Here is a 26,211-nt window from a genome sequence, read left to right as displayed (position 1 = left end):
AGATTTGGTTACCCTTTCTCTGGCCTCAGCTTCTGCATCTGCCCTAGATACTGGATCACACTTCAGACATCCTGTCTCACCAAACACGTGTGACTCATCCAGATATAGGCCTCAAACTGATCACATGGTTTCTCCAAATTCCACTGATTGCTAGACAGCTCAGGCTCTCCTCCCTGGTCCATCATATCTTATCTCAAAAAATTTCTACTAGAATGATTTACAAAAGTAAATGGAAGTGATTTGTGTTTCAGGCCATCAGCAAGGACCTAGATCCTTTTTCAGCACCTGTTCCATCTATCCTTGAAATTTTAGCTTCAATTTTCAATGAAGGGGCTAACTACTAAAGTTCAACTGGCTGCAATTTCTAATTCTCACTTGGGCAAAAATAGCTATCTTAGCTTCTTCTAAACTATGTAAAGCCTTTCTCAAAGGAGCCTTTTTATTTAGACCTCTGTTAAAGGATCCTACTCTTCCTTGGGATTTAGCCATTATACTTCAGGCCTTAACCCAGACTCCCTTTGAACCTTCAGCCAAGGCATATCTTAAATATTTGTCTTGGAAAACCATTTTTATGGTTGCCATCACATCAGCTAGACAAGTATCTGAAATCCAGACCCTGTCTTCTAAACCTCCTTACCTGTTTTTTCACAAAGACAGGGTGTCTTTATGAACTAACCTATCTATTTTGCCTAAGGTAGCTTCAGCGTTCAACACAAACCAGGTTATTAATCTACCAGTTTTCCTTCCAAACTTTTCAAAGTGAGAGTATATGCCCCACCTTTTGGATGTGCACAGAAAACTTTGCTTTTATCTTTATAGAACCAAAGACTTCAGGAAAACAGACCAGTTGTTTGTTTCCTTCTCTCCTAACAAACTGGGCAACCAGTTTCCAAAGTTACATTGACCAAATGGTTAACTGAATGTATCTCATTTTATGGTAAAAAAAAATTTATTCTTACCCAAGCCTCATAGAGTTCATTCCTAGAGGTCTATGCCGGTCTCTTCAGCTATAGGTCAAGGGCTTACTTAAATGACATTTGTGCAGCTGCAACTTGGACTAATTCTTACATTTTTATTGCTCATTACACATTAGATTTAATTTCCAGGAAAACAGTGGCCTTTGGCTCTGCAGTACTCCAGAATCTCCCTCCATGAGGTTCCACCCAAGGTTACAGTAGCTGGGGAATCTATCCCATCGGTTGAGGAATGAATGAAAAGGACATCTGACAAAAAGTTATGTACTCACCATAGCGTTCCATCTATGTTGTCCATTTTCATTCTTCTTCAGCTTCCCGCCCACCTTCCCCATCCCCTGCTTTTGGAAAGATCTAAGAGTTGAATGGGAACCTCTGTTCTTTGAGCTCCACCTTCCTCCATCCTTTCTGCCTTTGTTAATTTATATAAAAGGTTGTCCCTTTATATCTAGGGGCAGCAAACTCTATCTGAGGTATGTTAGGTCGGGGGACATTACGGGTAAAGGTAGGAGCTCCAGAGTTTTGGATCTGATTTGCTAACAGCGGTTGAGTCAGATACAAACTAAGTTGATAAATCCACCACTGGAGCTCTAACTTGAAATAAGACAGAAAATGAATTGTAAAGTCTAAAGGATGAGAATGTTGAAGTCAAACTGACTTTAGGAAGCACTGAAGCTTTCTCATATGAAGTCTGGCCAGAAGAAGCAAAGGAATGTTGGAAGCCATGTATCCCAGAGCCCTTAGAAACTTCCTGGCTGTAATGGAGGCCAGAGGAAAAGGGACTGAATGAAAGCAATTAGAGTAAAAGCTTTGGGAGGAAGCAGGAATGTCAGCATTGGAATAGTTTGAAGCCTGCATCCAAGAAAGACATCATCCTGAGAAGAAGTCAGGAAGAATTTTTGGAAGTTCACTGTAAACCCTAGGGTTTTTAGAAGACAAATACATCTCAACCTCTTAGAGCAAAAAATTTGGACAAACCCTAAAGTGATGGGGGACAAATAGGGACAGATTTTAGATATTGCTCTTACAAACTTAGAAAGTTGATAAAATAATAGATTTTGCATTAACATGAATTTTCTGGAGGATGTGGAGTCTTAAACTCAAATGTTTGTCATTATTTAATGACTTCAATCCTCAACTATTTGCCAGGACAGTACAGATTTTAGGAGGAACACACCAAAAATATGAGGCATAAATCTGGACATTCTGCAAAAATCTGTACAGTTGAGAGGTATAGTCAGATGCTAAAGCAAAATCTATGGAGAGAAAGCCTGAATGAGCAGTTTGTCCAGATAAGGAAAGATCTGAATTCCCCTCATCCTGCAGAAAGTAATCACAGGAGCAAGGTCTATGATGAAGACCCTTGGGGCAGTAGAGAGGCCAAAGCAGAGAACTGAAAATGCAAGGAGGCAACAGAGAAACATAAACATTTCCTGAAACTGGTAGACATCCTTGAGATCCAAAGCCTGAGGTAGAAGAGGAAACAAAGTTTGAAGGGATAACATTCGAAAGGAAGGAACCTTCAGAAAGGTGTTGAACTGGGGCAGATCCATAATGGGTCTACAGGTACCGTCTTTCCTGGGAACCAAAAACATTCTGGAATAAAATTCCTTTCCCTTTTGAGAAGGTGAAACTGCTTGGATGGTTCCTTGAAACAAAAGGCCCTGAAGAACATCCAGAAAAAAGGGAAGCTGTTCCTGAGGAGACTGGGGAATGCCCTGACAAATGATGGAAAGAACCCAAGAATCCTGAATGATTTGTAACCAATTTGGAAGGGACATAGAAAGACGAAGAGATAGAGAAACTTGGTGTGATGCCCGTGCCCTGGCCGAGCAATCAAGGAGCCTCAATCCTCACCACTAACACAAGAGAGGGGCATCTCGTATAGGAAGAAAGGATAAATACACACAGTAAAGTGCAATTTCCCTTAAGAGCACACAGAGATCACAGTCAATTTGGGGCTGGTCGCTCCCTTGTTATCCACTATAGGGTCTAGATCTCAGCTTATTGGGCAAGCTAAAACCTCTAGCACCGTCTTTGTCCAACCAGTGCTTCGTGTCCCTGCCCAAGTAGCTCTCACACACACACACACACACACACACACACACACACACACACACACACTGAGAAGAGTTTATACAACCACACAGACACTCCTGGGGAAGGCTGGCACACGTTCTTCAGCTGTGCCCCTTTCTCCCAGACTATATGATAGTACCAGCTGCCACCACCCACTAATACTTATCAGCTACTCAAAGGCCCTTAAAAGGGTGTCCAATTATTACTGTGTAATATTATTATCCAATTGGTAGTATAGCACAGGGCTACAGCTATTAGAGTGGCTTTGTACAATTTTACCAAAGGCATGCAGGTACTCTAAAGAACTTAAATTATCTCTACAAAAACAGACACAGTTGAAAGGGTTTAAAAATATTTAATAACAAATAGTCAATACACAAGACAATACTTTTTACTACACAGTGCTAGTCAAGAGTTCAGAGATCACAGAGAAATACTTAAAATAATTCAGTAGTACAGTTCTGACATCACAGAAAAACACGGTCTAATCTTTCTAGTTTCTAGCAATTTCTAAGAGAAAACACAAATCTAAGATAAACTTACATAATCTAAGATAAACTTACATATAGAGCAAGACAGTGCTATGAGTTGGATGGTCAAAACAAAAATGCTAAATGCTCTCTGATTCTCTCTGTTTTTATAATCGCATTCCTGGTTCACATTACATCATTCTTCACACTTCCCTGGGTTCCCAGGCTAACAGAAACTACATTTACATGCTTCCCCTCTGGGTAGAAACCAGAGCAATACAGGACATTTATGCATGCAAATTCTGGCCATAAAACAAGAGGCAGGATGCCTCACTCTAGACTTACTGGCTCAGAGTTTTAACATCAAAGGGTCACAACATTCTTTACTTGGTCAGTAGAGTGCACTGTTGTTCCATTTTATTTCAGTTCCACATGTAACAATTTTTACCATTTAAAACAACAAGCCTGTGGTTTACACTAATTTTTACAGATGACAGAATTATCTCCAAAATTCTATCTGGCTATGCTGGCAGCCTTCATCTATCTTCACCCAATCTTCACACTTGACTGAGGAGTGATGAAAGAATATAGTCAAACAGAACCAGGATTATCTGGAAAAAGAGGCTCCTGAGCTGCAGGAGTCCAAGTGGACTTAGCGGGAGGGAACCTTCTAGCACAATTTTTATCCTTGGGAGGAGAGCAAGAATGTCTATAGAAAACAAAGGCAGACTTGGTAGGGTAATTCCTCTGAAATTTAGGAACAGGGGAAAAATATGTTTCAGTTCTTCCGCAGCTTCAACCTTTTCTTGAACAGATTTGAAAAGCTCGGCAGCTGCAGAACAAAGATTTTTATTGTCAAAAGGAATATCCATCAGCTTGACCTTGATATCATTAGACAGAGGCCAAAGGTGAAGCCAGGAGTACCATTTGATGGAATGGTGAGCCACTTCACAAAGAGAGGGCTGAAGTCTTCCCCTCAGAATCAGGAAGATTTGAAATAACCTGAAAAGCCTGAGTGAGAAGAGGCAAAATATACCTTGTCATATGGGTCTGATCATTGACAGCCCTGAAGGCCAAAGTAGCAGCAGTATATACTACCTTACTTAACATCTCCACAGTTCTACTTCCTTGTCAGAGGGGAGCAGTTTAGTAGAAAACAAATGCTTAGAGGGTTTATCAGAAGAGACAGAAATAACAGAAGGGTCAGCTGAGGGACATTTTTAAAGAAATTTACATTCATCAGCCACCTTATAAAGCCTATCAGGTTATTTAGGAGCAGGGGGCTGGGACTCAAGAGCCTGAGAAGCTGTAGAAAAGTATTCAACAAGGCAGCAAGAACAGGAGGAAGGAGCAGAAGGCTTGGAAGACTCCATTTGAAAGAGGTCATAATACCTCCTTTTAACATCAGAAACCTGGGCACAATCCCATTAAAACTCCATCATATGGGAAACTGTATCCCCAAAGGAAATTTCCTCAAAAGGAGAATCAGGGCTAATAGAAATCTCTTCCTCCAAACCATAATCCAAAGGAGAGGGGAAACTGGGAGGAAAAGGCCAAAGATCGCTCATCAAAATCTGCTTCCTCATCAGATGAAACCTGCCCTCTAAGCCTTTTAAGAGGAGTAGAAGACCAAGGGGAGGAGGAGCAGAGACTCCCTGAGGATGCTTCAAAGCCACAAGAGCACTGAACGAACCTTGTGCAAAATTCTGCCATTCACTCTGATGGCCCTTAGTAGCAGGAGAAATATGCCTAAGTCTTTTGCTTCTTTTATAAAGGGACATCAGCCCTAAATATTTTACATGGCTCAGACCCCTGTCTACACTCAATAAGCATAGGGGGAATCTCCTCCCTAACAAGGATTTGCAGAACACCCCTAGGCTCTTCAGAAATAATCAGCCGTAGTTCCCCCTGAACATCCGAAATGGACATCTGTGGAGCCTCCAGTGACTTACAAGAACCCAGGTCCATGCTGGCCTCCAGAATGGTCATAGTAGAGGAATCCAAATGAAAAAACAGGTGGTCCTCATGGCTTTCACTAGCCTCAGGAGGGACGTCCAGTGGAGGCAATACAGCAGAAGAATCTGACCAAACCTTCTTGGTCTTCTTCGCAGACAGCTGACTCTCGGTTCAGAATGATTCCACTATAGTACCCTGAGCCAAAAAAAAAAAACAATTTAAGACATTGGTTCTCTAGGTAAATAGCCAAAGAGGACAGCCGGCTACATAAAGTGGTTTTTGGGACCAAGGCCTGGCAAACAGAACAAGACATATGATCTTGAGAAGCACCTAAGCAAAACGAACACTGCTAATGATAGTCATTATGGGGACTCTGTTTCTCACATTGGCATTTCCCCTTCCTCTGACATGGAAACTAACAACCAGCTAAAAGTAAAATAAGAAAAACTCCAAAGAGGCATGTGATGCCCATGCACTGACCCAATAATCAAAGAGTCTCAATCCTCACCACTAACACCGGTGAGGGGCGTCCACATTGGGTAGGATAACAAGTACACACACAGTAAAATACAATTTCCCTTAAGAGCACACAGAGATCACAGTCAGTCTGGGGCTGGTTTCTCTCTTTCTCTCCAGATCCCCAATAAGACTCCCCACTGACACAGCTATAGGGTCAAGATCTTAGCCTAGTGGTCAAGCTAAAACCTCCAGCACCCACTCTGTCCAACCAGTGCTTTGTGTCTCTGCCCAAGTAGCTGACACACACACACACACACACACACACACACACACACACACACACACACACACACACACACACACACACTTTAAGATAGGAGTTATATACAAACGCACAGACACTCCTGGGGAAGGATGGCACATGTTCTCCAGCTATGCTCCTTCCTGCCAGTCTATAAGGTAGCACTAGGTGCCACCAACTACTAATATCAGCTACTAATAAGGCCCTTACCAAAGGGTATCCAATTATTACTGTGCACTACTATTATCCAAATAGTGTGACTGAGCAGCAAGACTACTGGAGTGGCTTTGTACAGAATTAGTATATACATGCAATGTACTCTACAGCTTAAATTATCTCTACACAAAACAGCCACAGTTGAAAGGTTTAAAAATATTTAATAATAAAAACACAAGATGTTACTTCTTACTACACAGTGCTAGTCAAGTGTTCAGACATCACAGGAAATGCTTAAAATAATACTGTAGAATAGTTCTGACATAAATATAGAAAACTGCTAGACTAAACTTACTATTTTCTATCTTTTCCTAAAAGCAATCACAGTTCTAAATAAACTTACATATAAAGGAAAAGCAGAGTACTGGTGAGTTGTTGTCAGCTTTAGACAAAATCCAAAATGCTCTCTCTGACAGTCTTTTAAATTGATATACATCACTACTGACTCATTTTAGATTACATAATATTTCCCTGGTTCCCAAGCTAACAGAAACCCAGAGTTTAACATATCTTTGATTTTGCACCTGGTCAGGAAACCATAGCAATTAAAAACATTACATAAGTAAAATCAGGAAATTAACTCTGTTCTCAAAACAACAGAAAGAATCTGCTGGTCCAGACATCACGGCTCTGAGTTTGAGATCAAACAGTCATACAAGGCTTGACTTATCTTTTTCCCAGCAGAATGCACTGTTGTTACATTTCTGACATTCAACATTTAACACATTTTTTTCCATTTAAGAGAACAAGCCTGTGGCTTATATTAATATTTACAAATGACAGAATTATCTACAAAATTCTATCTACCTAGGCTGGCAGCCTTCACAGGGCACTTATCTGAAAGTAGCTTGGCAACCAGCAGATGAAAAAGTGTTCAGATTGACAATTGGGGATGGCATATGGACTGACGGCAAAGACGTTCTGAGGATGGTACATCACCTTTATGTCCTACACCATGCACGGGGAGCATACATGTGATGTACAATGTCCCTATTGCAACCTAAGGCTTTTGTATACTGTCCGGATGCCAGGCTGCCCTAGGCAAGGGATCCTTACTGTAAGGAATACTGCAACAGTGACACAGAAGGACATCTAATAATGCCAGATGTGTCACATCCATTTTAACAGGCAGCAACCAGCAAAGACAGTATTTCTGTAATGTTACTGCAACAATGGCCACATGGCAAAGTCAAGCATATACAAAGCAAACTAAGGCCAGTGTATTCTTATACCACTTGAAAAAGGTTTCCATCCCTGCATATAGGCATTATTAGCACTCCAGTGGGGTCTCAATCAATCAATCAGGTATAAATAAATGACAAAAGGGGTTTAACAGCCACCAAACACACTACAAATAAACTGAAGTGGTGACTAGTATAGTGTGCAGTGCAAGTCTCCAAATCCAAGTAGGAATCCAAACAGGGATAAAACAAAAGTTTTTAATTTACAAAATAAGATTAAGTGCTTTTGTCCTTATATATCAAGGACTTCATCAAAATACACTAAAACAAGCCTAAAAGAGAGTTAAATACTATTTTCAAACCAAACATCACTTGCTTACTGGCTAATTCCAAATAGTTTAATTAGTTGCGAGTTGAACCTCACTTACTAACTCCTCTTCTTAAAGAACTACTACTATTAGACTGTTTGCTAACATGACTGTGGTTTAAACTGTTCAAGGTCTTAAACTTTTTGTGGACATCCCACTTAGTTAAATATTCAGAAGAAAAATAATATGTAAAGACAAAAACACAGCAAGTCAAAAGAAACCAAAAGGTGTTAAGCATTCTGTTGTTAAAGAAAAAAACATTTTGCACCCATTTTATTACCTAGCTGTAAGTAATTTCAATACAGGCTTAATACTAATATGGTCATTCAAACCGGTGTGGGTGGGGTTTAAGGCATTGACTCAAAATTGCCATAAGTGTTGTTTATATTCCAACCAGATTTCTCAGTCCCCTCCCCTAGGATTAATGTCAATTAGTTCTAAAATTCCAAATTTAAATTCAGTGCGTGTCATATCCAGTAAGGTATGATTAAAAAGGGCATTTACTCTTGATGCTGTAACAAAGATCGTAAATTCATTTTCGTAACAGTCTCTCAGTTTTTCCTACATAGAATTTATTACATTTTGCATACAACTAAGAAAACTAGTCTCTTACTCTCTCAACTTCCTCTTTTGAAGTGCACCTTAGTTTGTAAGGTGCTCTCAAGGGTTAGGTACTCAGCCTCTAAGATATACTTACACTGATCACATGTCCCACATTTTTTGGTTCCATATCTAATCAACCCCTCTCATACAGGCTTTTTAAGTTCTGACCCATTTTAAAAATAATCACTACTTGATGACCGAGAATTGGGGGTTTGTATCTTTAAATGGAAACTTGGTTTTTGGCGCCAAAAAAGGTTTTTAAATGGTTTTGTTATAACTGTTCGGGGTTCTGAGGAAGTCTGGATTATCAGATGAAAGCGCTTAACCCCTTGTTTTGGATCTATGTCTGTTGAATTTCAATAAATTGTTTTTTACCCCTGGACAAGCTGTGGATTTCTTGGGCTGACTGTGTGCTGGTTGAATTTTGTGTTCTACGTTTTCGTTACACTGTTTCTGGATATTCCAATTTTTGCTACTAATCTCCTTAACTCTATCAGATGCATAATTAAATTCAACCACCATGGCTCTTTCAAAGTCCTTGTTACTGCTTTTTTCTTTGTTGAACAGACTCTCACCTTCAATCCCCTAAAGTAGCAAGGGCAGGTTCTTCCTACCCCATTCGCTGAGTATATTCCCTGAGGTGTACTGTAATAACCATCATGGATATCCTCTATCAAAGAACATGTGTGCAACCTTTTCTACCTTGGGTGCGAGATCATCTTTATTAGAAGTCATCCTGGCAATCCTTATACACTGGTCCTTTACTAAACTCCTTTTTGTGAGAAAGAGTGGGCACTACCAAATGGAAGGTATGAGTTGCTAAAGGTGGGTTTACAATATATTTTTAATTTAAAACCTTTCTCTGTCAACTCAGTGGTAGTATCTAAGTAGCGGATAGCTTTTCTATCAAAATCGTAAGTGAATTTCAGAAAAGAAGTGCTCTTGTTTAAATGTTCTATAAATATTGGGATGTTGTCTTCTGGACCATCCCAAAGGATGAAGATATCATCCAAAAATCTTAAGTAAAGGTTAAGATGATTGTGCAGTTCCCTCGTATGAAGGGAGATCCATATCAATTAACAAAGGAGTTGGTAGTACTGCATATTGTTTTTTTATGCCCCCCCCATACTCCTTAACAGATGAGCAAGACTGATGGAGAAGAACCAATGAGAATTTCCAGTTACATTACCCCAGAAGAGCAATCTAGTGGGACAGACAAATGGACAACAGACTAGAAAAGCCAGCAAGGGAGGAGGAAGAGGTGCTACCTAGTGAGATACACAAGATAAATTGATAACCTTTTGCGATTTAAAGTCTCAATGGTGTTATGCTCTATGAGTTGAAGGACTGCGTTCTCAACAATGGCTTTTTTCATTGTAGCTCACTGAGTAACTATTACAACATTGACTGAACTAAAGTTATTCCCACATAAGCCAAACTTTAAGTATTTAATGCCAAATTTATTTTGCAGTATCTGTACTAAATCCATCTTAAACAAAAATTTCATTTTAATCCCTCCCCTCAACAAACAGTATTTATTTTTGGGAAGCATGTGAGAATGACACCCAAAAACTACAGTATAAATCTCCACAAAAGTGGTATTTTAACTCAGCACACTATAAAAAATGCACTTAGTGAGCTGAGAACAAAGAAAAGTCTGTGAATAATGAACCTGGATAAAGAGGAAGTAGTAGTTTTAATGGGCACTTTGCAATACACAGCAAAATTTTGCAACTGCAGAGTAGCAAATAATAAAAGTGCCACCTGAATTTTATAAATTTTTGTTAATCATCCAAGCATTCAAGGTTTGCACAGCATAACCAAAAATTAACCAAAATATTGAACAAAACACCAATAAGACTTATTACTGTGACCAGGGGTTCTACAAAATATTTCTTGGCATGTTTTATAAAAGTAAAAAAAGATGTCTTTTCAAGATGATTTAATTAGTAGTGTTTAAAAAATCTGTACACGATGATTTCTCACATAGCATGTCTAAACATGGTTAGAGAATATTTATTACTAAACAAGGCTTTAAGTGCGGACGCTACTCACAATTTATGGTGTGTGTTAAAGTGAATCTTGTTGAATAATGGCATTGTTACGAGTGCTGCAAAAGGATTAGTTTATGCAAATACAGGAATCGTCAAGTGGGAAAGGAAGTGTGTGTTTATCTTCTTAGATCTGAATTTACATAAAAACTAATCAGATGTATTGATCATTTGTACAGCATCACTGCCTTTCTTAAAATTTAGAGCCAATTGGTTGCTCACTGTTACTGAGTTAAATAATGTACTTTTTAAAGATACCGTGAATCCAATCTTATCTAGTTTTTGCTTTAGACCCACAAATGTGCACTCAAGTTATTAAAACTAATATCAAAAATCAGGAAGCTAAAGTGACAAAAAGTATATTCATGTCATTACCACTGTTCTTTAACAAAGTGAGGAATCACAGGCATAAAATGTGTTGCAGTTCTGAAGAAAAAGATGTTAGCAACTGTCTATAGTCCTGACAGATATATAAGGATGGAAGACGAGAAGTAAATCTTAAAAGTATCTTGTAACTCCAACATCCTAAGCATCATGTGGCAGTTTGTAAATAGTGAGTGTTACCAACCAATTCATACAAAAAGGCTAATATAAAATTGTAAACAGAGAATAATAATTCTGGTTTGTGACATCACTTCAAATAAGGTGAAGGGCACATACCCATGTGGGTTTTGCAAGCAATGCCCATATACCAATGTAGGTGTCAATGTTATGTTGACCTGTGCAAGTTCAAATAAGAACTACAATCCCAGCTTCAGTGGTGCAGTTTAACTCTGTAGGAAAACCTGTGATGTTTTTATGTGGGGAAAATGGCCCATAGGCTAGCCCTGAGAATTTAACAACATAATTATAACATTAAAGAAAAGATGACCACAAAGGTCTTATATCAATTTTCTAACAACTGCAATTTTAGAAATTACAAGTTATTTACAATATTTGTCAGGACATGAGAAATAGAGGTTATGAGTCCTCACTGGAAATAAAAGAATTAAGAGTTTCAGTGCCACTACCTTCACAGGTATCTATTTTATTATGAATACATCCTACACTGCAATGCCAAGAGGGAGAGAGAGAGCTCTGACAACATCCCAGCTGATTGGAGTTTGATGAGAGACCGCAGCACTGGAGGATGGGGGGGGGTGCAGCCAGCTATGTCTCTCTTTGGGGCGGGGTGCTAGGGGCATGGCTGACTTGTCAGCCACTGTGATGATACTGGGACCAGAGTGATGAGACAGTAAGTGGCTGGGCATCAGATGTGGTATCACCAAGAAGTCTGGAGGGTATCCCTCAAATGCACTGGCTACAGTTTTATCACATACTTAGTACTCTGCTCTTCACTGTTACATAATATAGGACTTTTTAAATGATGTCCATACCTGAATTATTTTTCATCAATTTGAGTGTGTCTCAGTTACATACAGAATAAGTTTACTTTCTACAGCTGCATTGTCTTTGCTCTTAAACTTGCTTAAAATATTTATAGTTTTCAGTACATAACTTCAACATTCATTTTTATCTTGGTGTTTTACAATAGCTCATTTTAACACATTTCAACATATAATTTTGAGAAGTTTTAAAATACCACATCCTCCTGAAGATGCTTGAGTGTGGCAACAGTATAACTATGTTACTGTACAATGATTAGTGCTTCAGTCACAAGATACAATGAAGCTTTTATTTAAATACTCATTTTAAATGCTCACTGCATAGCTCTGTTTTGTTATGAAGAAGTCTTGTACTGTTAAAGAACAAAGATACTAAAATCAGTGAAACTGTAGTTGTGTTTGCTGGGGGTGGTGGTGTTGGTCTTGTTTAGCACATTAAGGATAAAGAAAGGGAAGGGTGCAGCTGGTGTGTTGTAAATACAGTGCTGGGGGGGGGGGGTCAGAGGAGGGTTCGGTACAGGAATGAAGTAGGTCAGACCCACAAGCAGTGCAGAACAGTCAATTCTCATGCATGCAGGATTTCAGAAAGAAACTGAAAGTAACTTGCATTAGCTGTAGGAACAAAAAAGCTACCATCTTTAAATCTGCAAAATAAAGTAGGGGACAAGGATTGTAAGCTATATGGAGCTATCCCAATGGAAGATTTGTACCAGCAAGACAGGTACAGTTTATCAGGGAGCTTGTGACAACTCCAAGTACAATTACGATGCAAACATACCTTCTACTAACACAGTTGGACTATAACTAAAAGGATTGTATGTTTTAAACACAAAAAAGACAGCTAAGATTATTACGAGAGAAAGAATACATGATCAGTAACTTACGAGGCAAACTACCTACAGCAGAGTATTATCTGACCACAGAGCAGATTTACTTTCCACAACCTTGTAAAATTCATGAAGACAGCAAGGAAGCAAGGACACACTCAAGCAGTGCTGTAATTCCTTTGTTTGAAGTTCTTTCAACATTTAGGTCAGTGGCATAGAGAGAAGAGATGGCAGATGTATCGTTAACAGTAAACTATGAATTAGCACAAACTGCCTGCAATAGCATCCATGAGGTGTACATCTTTTACTCAAGAGTATCCAAGAATATTCTTTAGCACATCTCATTTCATATGGAACTTCCTCAACACACACTTGTTCGACTGTGAAGATCAGAGGAGGAGACAAAGCCATCACAACACAGGTAAGGTCAACTTATACTGTAATAGCTGAAGACAGTACACCTTCAAATCTGGACCAGAATCCATGCTTACAAATACTATCTCACAAACCCACTTTTATAACAGCATCCAGTAAATATTGAAATTTTGGCACAAGTAAAGCACAGTGGTGATACTCAGAAGCAAAAACATAACACAAACGCATGAGAAGAGCGAAAATGGAACATCCTCTTTTTTAAACTTTTGTTTAAGGGGACTTGTCCCTACACCCTCCAAACTTACAAATTCCAACTACAAGACTGCCATAACTCCCAAAAAAAGGGAATATTCTGAGAAATGGCCATCTCTGACTTGACATATGGAAGTCCAGTTTTTCAGTCATTCAGTTCCTACACTTCAGAACACACTGGAACAGGTCCCAACATTTCAACCCAATGAACACATGGAAATGAAAACAAACGTCATTACGTGTGGTTATTTTATGCCATTCAGAATATGTGGGATAAGCTTAAAATGATGAAGCTAGATAATTAAACAGGCTGTTCGCAACTGCAATAGAGACACTAGCACTGCTGAAAGGCAGCACCAATATATAGCAAAAATGTATTGGGAATGGGTACAAAAAAATGACAACATGAAATCAGCTACATAGGCAAAATGACTGACAATCATTTAAACCCACATGGCCACTGCAGGAATTAAGCAGAACAGTACACTCACTGTGAAAAAAATCAGGTATACATGCTCTGGAAGAAAAGGATTAAAAAGAATTAAGTATGGAGGTACAGAGTGATGCATTCACCATTGTACTTGTGACTTTAATAATTTTGAATCCAAGAATAATGAGACCAGAAGATTGCAAGCTGAGGCTACAGAGGACCACAGGAGCAAATAATGTCAAACATCAAACCTCATGACCTGCATGGACACAGAAACAAGTGCTAACATGAGTCCAGAAGGGGGGCAAGTCTGGTGGATCACTCCTGCGGTCTTTGACATTCTTGATTTATGATCTTTCTGGTCTCTTTATTCCCAGAATCTAAATTGTTTCAATCACAAATGTGAAAGAAATCCACGACAAGCATCACAACAACACAAAGGGACAGTATAAAGCACAATGTCATTCAAACTAAAGATGGTGTGGGAGAGGAAACAGCTGGCAGGGACAGAGTTAAGATACTGGCACAGTGGGAGTCCAGATAGTCTACAAGTTTCTTTCCCACTATTGTCCTTTTCACATTTGGATTATATTTAACTTGTTTAGTAGCATTCAACTAGAGCAGCAGGTAGCATGAAACATTCAGTTCCTACATGTGTACAAACTTGGGAGCCCTAAAATAGTTAGTGATTTTACCTGGGAACAAATCGTTACTATCCCAATAGAAAACTATGTCCTTAAAGTAAAACAGAAACAAGTAGCTGGACTTGTAGCTAGCACAGGAGGACATGCAGACTCCACACAGAAGGTGCTCCAGCCGAGATTCGAACGGGAGAAACTCTTGCTGTGAGGCAACAATGCTACCGCTGCACCAGGTGGCCTAGTCCCAAGAAAATATCACAAGCAATCAAGTGTAATGTTATGCATTAATACTAATATTTTTTTCGGCTAAAAATATTAATTATAAAAAAGCTGCATTCTTAGGTCACAACAGTTTTATCTGCCATAATGTCAAAATGTTTCCTTTAGTAACTACTGTTTATTTCTTTTCCAGATACTCATTACTCCTTTAAAATGAACCAGGGGATGGATTCCTGATCCTGGCACAGACTTACCAGCACCACTGCTGCCAGGATAACCATACTTCAGTGGTATCTCTTCTGTGTTCACATCATCCGGTGGGGCTTCATCATCCCACAGAATAAATGAAATCACTTCTTCTTTTGGGACAAAATTGCCTGAATAATGAAACAAAAACATGAAGTTTATATTCATTTATAATCACAAGCAATTAAAAAGAATTGGTCACAGGTGATGGAGGTATACTGAACTTCAAACTCACTAAGATCTACTCGACTAACGTTATATAACAGAACATGTAAAGTGTTGCCTTCTGATTACTGGAGACAAGCTGGGCCTCTGCTTTAATCAGAGCAGACAAATGGTAATGCTGAACATCCTTGCTCAGCTCTCTCCCAACTACTTACTATCAGATAACCAAATGCCCATCTTACAGATTTTGTTAGTGGCTGCATTTCCAACGGACCAATTCAGTGATGTCTAGTACAGTAGAACTATAATGCCTCTAATCACAGAAGCAAATGGATTTCATTTCTTACTGAGGACTCTCCACATCACGTACTACAAAATTTTCAGCATGTACTGATTTATCAAAGAGGAGGCCCTCTGTAGAGGGTCAGTGTTACGACTCTCTCTGCTGCTATCTTAGCATGTGTAATACTACCACACACAGGGCTAGGAAAGTAAGCTCATCAACTACATCACTGAGTTTCACCACATTCACTGAGTAAATGCATTACTCATGAAAAGAAAGAAAAAAAATTATAATAACGCATAGATTTCCCTAAGTAGATGCAACCTCAGACATTGGCTGGACAGGGCATTCACACACCTCTGGACAGTGGCAGGGAAATATGTACCCATGTCAAAAGACATACGTCACTGCAGAGCTACTGAAGTGACTCATTCAAATAGATGACAAGTAAGCCTATCAATCAGAATATTTAAGCTTCAAGAAGAAGGGTTCTTTAAAGACAATACAACCTGTATAAATACCCTTGACTAAACCGCTTAATCATTTGTAATGACAACAGTGCTGCCTTACCTCAAAGTAACCTCAGAGAAACCTGAAACATGAAAACACTATGAAGTAACTGAGATTCAAATCAAACAACAGCCTAATGCAGGTCAGGACAACCTTCAAGCTAAGTGACTGCAGTAACACAGGACACCTACACACCAATATGAAGAAAGTCTGCAGCTCAGCAGGATACAGCTAACAAATGAAAGGCATTGTGGCAGATTTTATCACCTCTGAAATCCCCACTGGAACACATGGCTGGAACAAGGGAACAAAAAGAGAAGGCAGGTTCTGAGTGGGACTCTGCTCCTCATAAAAGGTGAACACCTTTAGCTTGAACTAGGATACTGCCCAGTACCGAGGAGTTCCTGAGATCAAACCCTTCTCAGCTACCACAGGGCAATAAGAACAAGTACTGGTCTTCTCTGAATTGATAAGGAATAGAATAAAAGGCATGAAGAAAGGAACAAAACTCTTCCATGCCACTGCAGAGATAATGTTTATGTCACGGAATGTCTTACAACTTACTGAGCAAGTACAACAGAGAAGAACCACATTCTACTCTGTGGGGAACAGGTTAATGAATGCCCCACTACTTTAAGATCCCGATCATATAGGACTACCAAATCCTTAACTCAAGTTGAGGACTAGTGCTGGAACTTAAGGAGTCTGCAATTTCATTTACTTCCCATGGAGTCTCAACAGCAGTTGAGATGATGCCTCAGTTTATGGCCCACTGCCACACGAGTAGTATTCTCTTAATAGGTACAGGAGAAACAAGTGAGTGCTATGTTTTTTTTTCACACACCAAGCCAACTGGACTACACAAGGAAGGACGATCACTTTAACTCCCCTTCTAAAGCTTTCAATGAGTGCAATACTATCCAACGTTCTTGCTGGACCACAAAAGCCCCCTCCTGGAGATCCACTTTTTTTTTTACTCGAAGAAAGAGCTTCCCAGTCTTCAAGCAAAGTGTCCACCATCAGCACCTGTGAAGGGTTCTTTTACAAAGAAAGGAAGCCAAAAAGAAGACTGATGGGAGTTATTTGTCACTCTGCATACCAGTTACAAGGAGTAGAGGATGGCATGCAAAGCTTTGTAGCCAATTACACCCGAAAATCAACTGTAACATGTGCATCTTTATGCACACATACTGTACTATGAAGACTGTGGATGATAAGGCTCCTGAAGCACATGAAAGTCTGAGCCTGAATCCTTTCTCTGCATTTTGTGGCATGCACATGGCATCATGAACATAGGGCTACTAAGGCCGAAAAGCACAATACAAGTACGAGCTTGGACCCTTTCTCTGCAATCTCAAAACAGGCTATCAAGTTTATATATTTTATGGGCTTTCTCCAAGAGCAGGAATAAACATCAGTTTAGGAATTCTACCACTTCATGGAGTTTTTTAAGGTGTGAAACAACAGGAGTGCCCAAGCCAGGGAAATTAAAAGGAAGTCCCTCGATGGGTCTACCAGGGGGTCTATATCAGAACATCGAAGTATTAAAACTTCAAATGTTCTGATATCGAACAGTATTCAGTGAAAGCTAAGAACAGCAAATTCTTCACTCGGGAAATAATTTGGTTGGCCGTTTCTGTGGCTTCGCTATTCTTAGCGCTGTGGTGGAAAGTTACGGGTTGGGTTCAGGTAAGTGTGTGATTGTTTGTACGTTAGGGTTAGGGGCGGGTTAAGTGAGTTAGGGTTAGGGCGCGGGTTAAGCGTGTGTGCGATAGTGACGGACCTTAGAGTTAGGGTAAGTGGGTAGATAGTGTATGTTTAGTTTAGTGTAGCGTTAGATGTAGGAATTTAAGTGCATGTGTGTGTGGTTGCTGTTTGTTTGATGTGCTTGTGTTGTGTGTATGTGTTTCGGAGCAGCAAATTTTTTCATGTAAAAAAATTTGCTGTTCTGAATGTTCGATTCATGTTTAGATGTTTTGGGGCCGATGAATTAGCATTCGCTATTTTCATCTTTCGATAACGTGATATAAATGCCTACCAGGAACTCCAGATAAGTGAACACATGAATGCTTTCCTCCTGCAAGGCCTCCACCATTACAACTAACTTCCTCTAACTCTACAGGTAGAAGAGATCAAATGGTAGACCTATGTACTGAAAATTATGTAAACCAACAGCAAACCAAAGGGACTTTTTAGATGGACCCATACACTAATGTGAAAAACAAACACTGTCTATAAATGTTCAGTGGCACCATCCAGGCTCCCTGAAACAACAGGGGCTTTACCTCCTTCAGAGTCAGTTTGCAAGCTGATGGTCTGATGTGCTTGCTGAATTTGTTGCTCACATCTAGAATAGATGAGAAGTCTCATACACCCCTAAGAATAAGGAGAAGGTGAGAATCAAACCCTTTGCCTTTCTGTAAAGGATGAACAGGCTCTACTATGCTCACTTTTTCACTTTTGTAGTAAAGTGTAGGCCTGTCTCAACAGGTTCACAATGACTGCCTAAGAGTGTGAGCTATTTTGTCCTAAGTCAAAACTCCACTGTTGCACACTAGAGATTCCACAAGCCAGTGTGACCTCAGAACCAACCTCCTATGTGTAGTCAGTATGTGTCAGACAAGTCATCCGCTTTGAAGACTTTGCCATCATACACAGTGGAAGTGGAGATAATACTGCCAAATACTTGAACTTACTAAACTATTGATCTGTGATTATCTTAAGAAGTCTAGTCTTATAATCATATAGCAACTTTTAGCCCTTATAATTTGCATATGGATAACTCAGAGGTTGGCAAAGAAGGATATCTTACAACATTTACTTCCTGCTCCTATCCATGAGGGGGATGTTTATTCTATGCAGGGCCTTTTGTTCCCTAGAGAACCAAGGAGGCCTAAAAGAAGAAAAAGTGGTTGGGAAGGTACTACAGAGACCTGTCAGTGTACTTGACAAGCAAGGTTCACAGGTAAACTGCCTGTTATGGCTGTATTAAACCTAACAAATTACCCTCAACCATGAGAATCAAACCTTGAAGCTTGTGTCTGTGAATTAAACACTTCAGCCATTATGTCAACCCCCAACCAGCTTGACCAAATGGGTAGTGTTGGTCCTGGCTCAAGATCTGATGGCTAATGAAACACTTTTGACTGTAACATTATTTCTGGTACTGAACACATTGTTTCCAAGATAAATGTCAAGGTTAACATCCATAAAGTAAGAGTAGCTAAAAAGAATACTGGCAAAGGGGTCAGGAACAACATCGTTACATTATACAAGAAGTCAAACACTTGCCCCTTGCATCATGAGGTGACTACTTTTAAATGATCTAAGATGGATGAAAAGATAGATATTAAAACAAAAATAAAGAATCAGAAAAAATAAGGCCCTTGAGTGTAGGGACAAAAAGCGAGCAGGGGATGTGCAGTACCAGTTAATTAGGAATGCAGCCTCACCCAACTGCTTCTTACAGGAAATAATACGAAAAACAAATAATGTTGTTATTCTTGTACCTTGGGCTTGAAACTGCTACATCAGCAAAACAGACATGACAGTAGTTAGGACCTTCAGAGATGAAAAAATATATATAAAAAGCCAGGGAAACAAGTGTTCATCAAGAGGTGGGGAAGAGATTACAACTTCTAACCATAGCCCTTGTGTGTGTGGCTTCATGTCCACAGACCAATTCCTGAGTCGTTCCCTTTGGGTTACAAGCTATCTGTTTTATTTTTATTCCTTCTAACAACCAACATTTGGAAAAGCTGAGATTTGTTTATGCTGTTCTGTCTTTAAACATTAGCACCATGATTTGCGAACACAGAACTTCATAAAGAGTGAACTCAAGTACAAATCTGTCTATAAATGTACATGGGCATACAAATATTTCACTGTTACATATTTTACTCACTGTTTTTAACACTTGAAATTCAAACACTGATTTTGGTTTTCAGTCAGGTATGGAGCAGATGTCATCCAAAGAAACACAAAAAATGCAAATTATTTTTACTGCTATGAAAACCGCTGCCATTTTGTTTGAAAATACATTTTGTTTTATATTGCTGTTTTTACTGTCAGTCATAATGGTGACAAAAATTGAGAACTACATGGTGGAAACCTAAAGAAGTGCCACGGATGTAAGAATTTCAGGAAATTATGAACCTGATATGAGAGGACAAAGACAGGCAATGTAAGGAGGGACCCGGATGATCCCACTTATGTAGACGGATGCCTTGACTGCATCCTTAGGATCAAGTTTTAAGCCACAGCTATTTTATGATAGCATTTAAGAATTTCAGGGGCAGAGACCTTTGATTTGTAATTGGCTTCTTTTCCTCTTGGGGTTCTCTTTCCCTTTTATCCTTTCAGTGAAAGTAAACAATTGATCATACCATTAATTGTTTTTTTTGGAAAATGTTATGTCTTAACTAACTTTTATTTTTTTGTTTTTATTTGGCCAAAAGTGCATTAAAATTATTCTTTCAATGAAGTTGTTTCCCCATATAAAAAAAGACTTGTGATCCACAGTCCTCATCTGCATGGATGCATACAATTCTGCCCCCCCCAACATGCACTCACACATTGAGCTACAAAGTACCTATTTCATCATCATTCTTTTTTTAATAGTAAACTAGAAGAAAAGCGAACCTTTGTTTAGGGCTTTTTACCTTGATTTAAGGGGACACTATCTCTGCATTCTAAGGAGACCACTATGACTGCAACTACATACATATGCACATAAAAAGTTTACTGCAACAAATAAAATGCATTACAATATTCATTTAAACAGCAACAATTACCTTATTTATTATCCTTTTTTTTTTTAAACAAAATTAAATAAAAAAAAGTCCCCTCCTTCAAATTCAAAAACTGCCTTTGTTTTTTTACTTAGGAGTCAAGCAGGTGGATTATGTTAAAAAAAACATTTTTTTTTACTTCATAGAAAGGAAATAACCTATTTCAAAAGTTCATACTAGCCTGTCTGCAATCTATTACAAGCCAATCAAAATTCAGAGGTCAGAATCAAGCACTGTACCTTGTATCTGTGAGGTTAAGACCTTAACAATCATGCTAAACCCCTCCTCACAGAAAAGTAACTACTGTCTTTTGGTTTGATAAGTAAAGGGAACTTATTTTGTTCTGCTACTTTAGACACATAGTGTATAACAACCCATGAACACAGTAATGAAAGAAAAGATGAACCACTAGGAGTGCAAATTAAAAAACAAACATATATTATCTTGATATAAAGCAACACAAATCTTCCCACATCATATGCATCTATCATTAAATTTAATTTTGTTATAAACTTAAATGACCTGACAAGGGCAGATGTACTAACAATTTTAATTTTCTAGCTAAGTCTTCTCTTTCCCATAATGAACTTTGCATCTCCAGAAGATATAATAATGCCCTATCCTCTTCATGCAAGCTCTGGTTTCCATTCACTTACTGTAAACAGCTGTACTCAGAATTACTGCTTACTTTCAAAAATCACTGGTCACATTGTTGATAATAATTAAGTGATCCTCCCAGGTTTATGTTCTTAGTCTCAAACACTGTAACAAGCCTCCTTTTTCAGCTACAGAACGGGATGAAATGAAATTGCATTTTTAAGGGAAAAAAGTCTGTTAAGACTACCTGCAACAAGAGCTGAAGCTATCGGTACTCGTCCAGTCAGTCACAGTATCATATCCCATGCCATTCCAGCTTCAGCTGCTCACTCAGATGTGACAGTGCCTTCTTGTCTCTTCCCCATAAACCTGGAACTGTAGAGGCTCAACAGGTTTACGGAACCGGGGTGGGACAGTAGAACAGTAAAAATCTTGTTACATAGGTTTGTCATTTTACAAACATTCTTAAAGAAAGAATGCCATTTTACATAAACTCAACATAGTGTGCACTGAGGAAGGTGAATAACATTTAATGCCAGAGAAAGTGAAAAACTGCTAGCCATGCTTCATTAATATGTAGCAATATAAGCATCATTTTACAGGGAAGAAAATACACTCTGGGCAGAGCAAAAATGTGTTTAGGATGTAGCTGTTACTTTAAGAGATGCATACACCTGGAGATATTAAACGTTTAAATCTCAAAAGACTGGCAGTGTAGAATGGTTCCAGTTAAAAATTCTGTCTTGAGTAGAATAAATATTCAGGACTCCATAACTGCTGCTGTGTCTGGTTTGTCTATAAACATAAGGACTAAATCTTCAAACTTAATGAAAGCATCTTTTGCTGAAAAACATGTAGAGGTTTAGATTTTATACATTTTACTATCAATGGGGCTTTGGGTAATCATCATTCAAAGTGTTATCACACCTGCATCTCACTACAAATGGATTAGTGACAGTTTCAGTAACATTTGAGATTTGAGCCATCTCTGGCACACAGAATGTCAAATGCCTGCAGTCTCTCTAGACTACATCACCCATTTGCCACCTTCCAGAACTCATTAAATGCAAGGCTCCATGCTGCATTAAGTACACTGGCTATAAAAAGTGTACACACCCCTGCTAAAATGCTAGGTTTTTGTGATATAAAAAATGAGACCACAATAAATCATTTCAAAACTTTTCCCACCTTTAATGTGACCTATAAATTGTACAGTTCAATAGAAAAACAAACAAATCTGTTAGAGGAAAAAATAAAAAAACTTACAATAAGTTGGTTGCATAGGTGTGCACACCCTTTAATACTTTGTTGAAGCACCTTTTGATTTAATTACAGCATTCATTCTTCCTGGGTAGGAGTCTATCAGCATGGCATATCTGGACTTGGCAATATTTGCCCACTCTTCCTTGCAAAAGTGCTCCAAATCTGTCAGATTGCAAGGGCATCTCTTGTGCACAGCCCTCTTCAGGTCACCCAACAGATTTTCTATTAGATTTAAGGTCTGGCCTCTGACTGGGCCATTCCAAATCTTTAATTTTCTTTTGTTGATTTGGATGTGTGCTTGGGGTCATTGTCGTGTTGAAAGGTGAAATTCCTCTTCATCTTCAGCTTTGTAGCAGATGCCTGAAGGTTTTGGGCCAAAAGTGACTGGTATTTGGAACTGTTCATAATTCCCTCCACCTTGACTAAAGCCCCAGTTACAGCTGAAGAAAAGCAACCCCAAAGCATGATACTGCCACCATCATGCTTCACCGTGGGGATGGTGTTCTGGTGATGCAAAGTGTTGTTTTTGCACCAAAAGTACCTTTTGGAATTATGGCCAAAAAAATTCAACCTTGGTCTCATCAGACCATAACACATTTCCACATGCTTTTGGGAGACAATGTATTGTTTTGCAAATTTTAGCTGGGCCTGGATGTTTTTCTGTGTAAGAAAAGGTTTCCATCTTGCAACCGTACCCCACAGCCCAGACATATGAAGAATATGGGGGACTGTTGTCACATGTAGTACTCAACCAGTACATTCCAGAAATTCTTGCAGCTCTTTTAGTGTTGCTGTAGGTCTCTTGGCAGCCTCCCTGACCAGTTTTCATCTCATCTTTTTATCAGTTTTGGAGGGATGTCCCGTTCTTTGCAACATCACTGTTGTCCCACATTTCTCCACTTTTTGATGACTGTCTTCACTGTGTTCCATGGTATATCCAATGGTGTGGAAAGTTTTTTGTACCCTTCTCCTGATGGATACCTTTCAACAATGAGATCCCTTTGATGCTTTGCAAGCTCTCTGCGAACCATGACTTTTGCTGTAGCAGGCAACTGAGTAAATGTCAGGAAAATCCTACTAGGACAGCTGAACTTTATTTGGGGTTAATCAGAGTCTCTCTAATAGATGGCAGTTGTGTACCCAAGAAGACTGAATGCTGTAGTTAAATCAAAAGATGCTTCAACAAAGTATTAGTTTAAGGGTATGCACAATTATGCAACCAGCCTATTGTACATTTTTTATGTTTTTATATTTTTCCCCCAACAAATTTGTTTTTCAATTGAATTGTACAGGTTACAGGTCACATTAAAGGTGGGGAAAGTTTTGAAATGATTTATTGTGGTCTCATTTTTTATATCACAAAAACCTGGCATTTTAATAGGGGTGTGTACGCCTTTTATATCCACTGTAGATGACAAGATTTTTACAGTGGCCCAAAGGAAGCTGGTATTTAAAATTTTACTTTGAAAATGTCCTTACAGCTATATGTGCTTGGGTTGGGGGGGGGGTGAAGATACATTGCTGTGGTGTTACAAAATTAAGAAATGTGTGACTGCACAGCAATTCACAGATGTCAGGCTGCTCTGTGGGTTATGTAGTTGCTGACAAGTTTTCTCTATTGATTTCTACTCTATAATCAGGAACATCCAAAATGGAAGTGCTCTTTTCAGTGGAATCATGGGAAGAAAAGAGCCATTTTGCAAAAGCCTTAAACAACAAACCGCTTTATAACAATAATATAAAGCCAATATCTGATATGACAGAACACAATGAAAGCTTTAAAAAATAAATAACTTTATAACAATAATATAAACCAATACCTGAACACAAACAATGAACAAAAATACACCAAGTTCTAAAAATGAATGACAGTAATATAATGATGGTCAGTATAGTTGTTTTAAGAACTTGCCATAATTGCTTACATTCAAGTATCTTCACTATTGCAGTCATCACTTCTGTGATTCCTGCCTAAAGCAATCCAACATTTGGCCCAACCTTCACAGCTTTACCTTACCCCTGCTGTCTTTATCCAAGTCCCTTCCACTTTGACATGTCGGTGATGTAAGAAGGGTATCAAGGGCAATGCCATCTTCTGGATCTTTCTTGTCCTAGCTAGACAAGGAACTCGTCTTTTTTTCTCACACCTACAATACTTTTATTTTAATGTTTTTTAAACACCTTTACTGAATTATCACATATGACAAAGGCAAACATACAGTTATATAAAAGAAAACAAACTATATTAACATATTCCCAGATGCAAACATTATAGGTCACATATATTCTTGTGTGTGTGTGTGTATATATATATATATATATATATATATATATATATATATATATATATATATATATATATAATCAGTTCAACGTTACATAAATTGATCAATTCCTGCCTTTCCTTAAACCTCACTCCTCCAAAACATTAGAACAGAGGAGAACTCTCTTGTTCTGAAGACCTGTGGATGGGATAAAAGTGCTTAGCTTGATTTATACTTTTCAAATTCTTAATGTATTAAACTGTTAAACACAAACTCCTATAGCTGCATTTTCACTCAAGTACAGTGGTGATTTTTTACAAAATTCAATACTTCAAATAAGTTGGTTTGCTGTTTTGGCAGCCACCAGAATTAAACTTAACAAGGTCTTACTATGCCAAGGAATGCATCTTAAACCCCAGAGTACAACTGGATCCAGGGACTTTTTCCCAGGCATAACTAATCATCCAAGAAGTCCTACTCTGTCTCTCTAGGTTCTAGACATGATCTAATGAAGGTGGGAGCCTGATACTGAAATCAGAAAAAGGTGTTGTAGGCTACACACTCAAGTGTGATAGCAATTTCTGTGCATTTAAAGTGTTTTTTTATTGTATCCGGTTTATTTTCTGAAAAATAAAAAATAAAAAAATATATACTTGTCTCGCCTTTCCAAGCTAGTATAGTCCAGTTTTCAGGTTAGTGCTGAATTCAGGGCTGTATTACAAGTTTCTGTATTTTCCCATACCTTACTTGGATAGAAGGAAGTTTCTCTGTTCACCTGTGAGAGAGGGAACTTTTGAGCAGCCTATCAGCCCCTGGAGGAGTGGTTTCAGCCCAGAAATTAGTAGTTTATTTGCCATTTTGGGCTAATTTCTATCTCTTTCATTTCCCTGCTATAAAAACTGCATTAGCGCGGTGTTTACGCTTGTATACAGCTCAGCAAGCTCCTGCCTGGTGCCCTGCAGAGTTCTACAGCAGCAGAGAGACAAAAGAGAGACTTTGGAGTGATTAAGTATAATCTTTCTGCATTTTCTTGCTGCTTTTAGCTAATTCCGCCTAAAACACTGATTTTCTACAGTTTCTGTGATTTAAAAAGCTTGTTTCAGCTACATATTGTAATTATTTTACTGCCTGCACTTTAACAAAGTTCTTTTTTTTTGTTTAAATTACCTGTTTTCAACTGTTGTAGGCTACACATTTCTGTGCATTTAAAGTGTTTTTTTTATTGTATCTGCTTTATTTTCTGAAAAAACAAAAAAAGTACACTTGTTTTCCCACCTTTCTAAGCTAGTATAGTCCAGTTTTCAGG

At 38.6% G+C, this 26,211-nt stretch overlaps 1 protein-coding gene across 1 annotated transcript in view; it reads right to left on the bottom strand.

Moving 5' to 3' along the window:
* LOC122791297 (zinc finger protein 665-like) overlaps positions 1-26,211 on the bottom strand; it is a 116,627-nt gene that overhangs the window by 37,783 nt on the left and 52,633 nt on the right. The window contains exon 2 of the mRNA XM_044058983.1: positions 15,042-15,164. Within this exon, the coding sequence (XP_043914918.1) occupies positions 15,042-15,164 (123 nt within the window). The remainder of the gene's footprint in view (positions 1-15,041; positions 15,165-26,211) is intronic.

Source organism: Protopterus annectens, chromosome 17.part0, assembly GCF_019279795.1.
Source record: "Protopterus annectens isolate FY-2018-M chromosome 17.part0, PAN1.0, whole genome shotgun sequence".
Classification (NCBI taxonomy): Eukaryota; Metazoa; Chordata; order Ceratodontiformes; family Protopteridae; genus Protopterus; species Protopterus annectens.
This window is presented reverse-complemented; position numbering and strand designations above follow the sequence as displayed.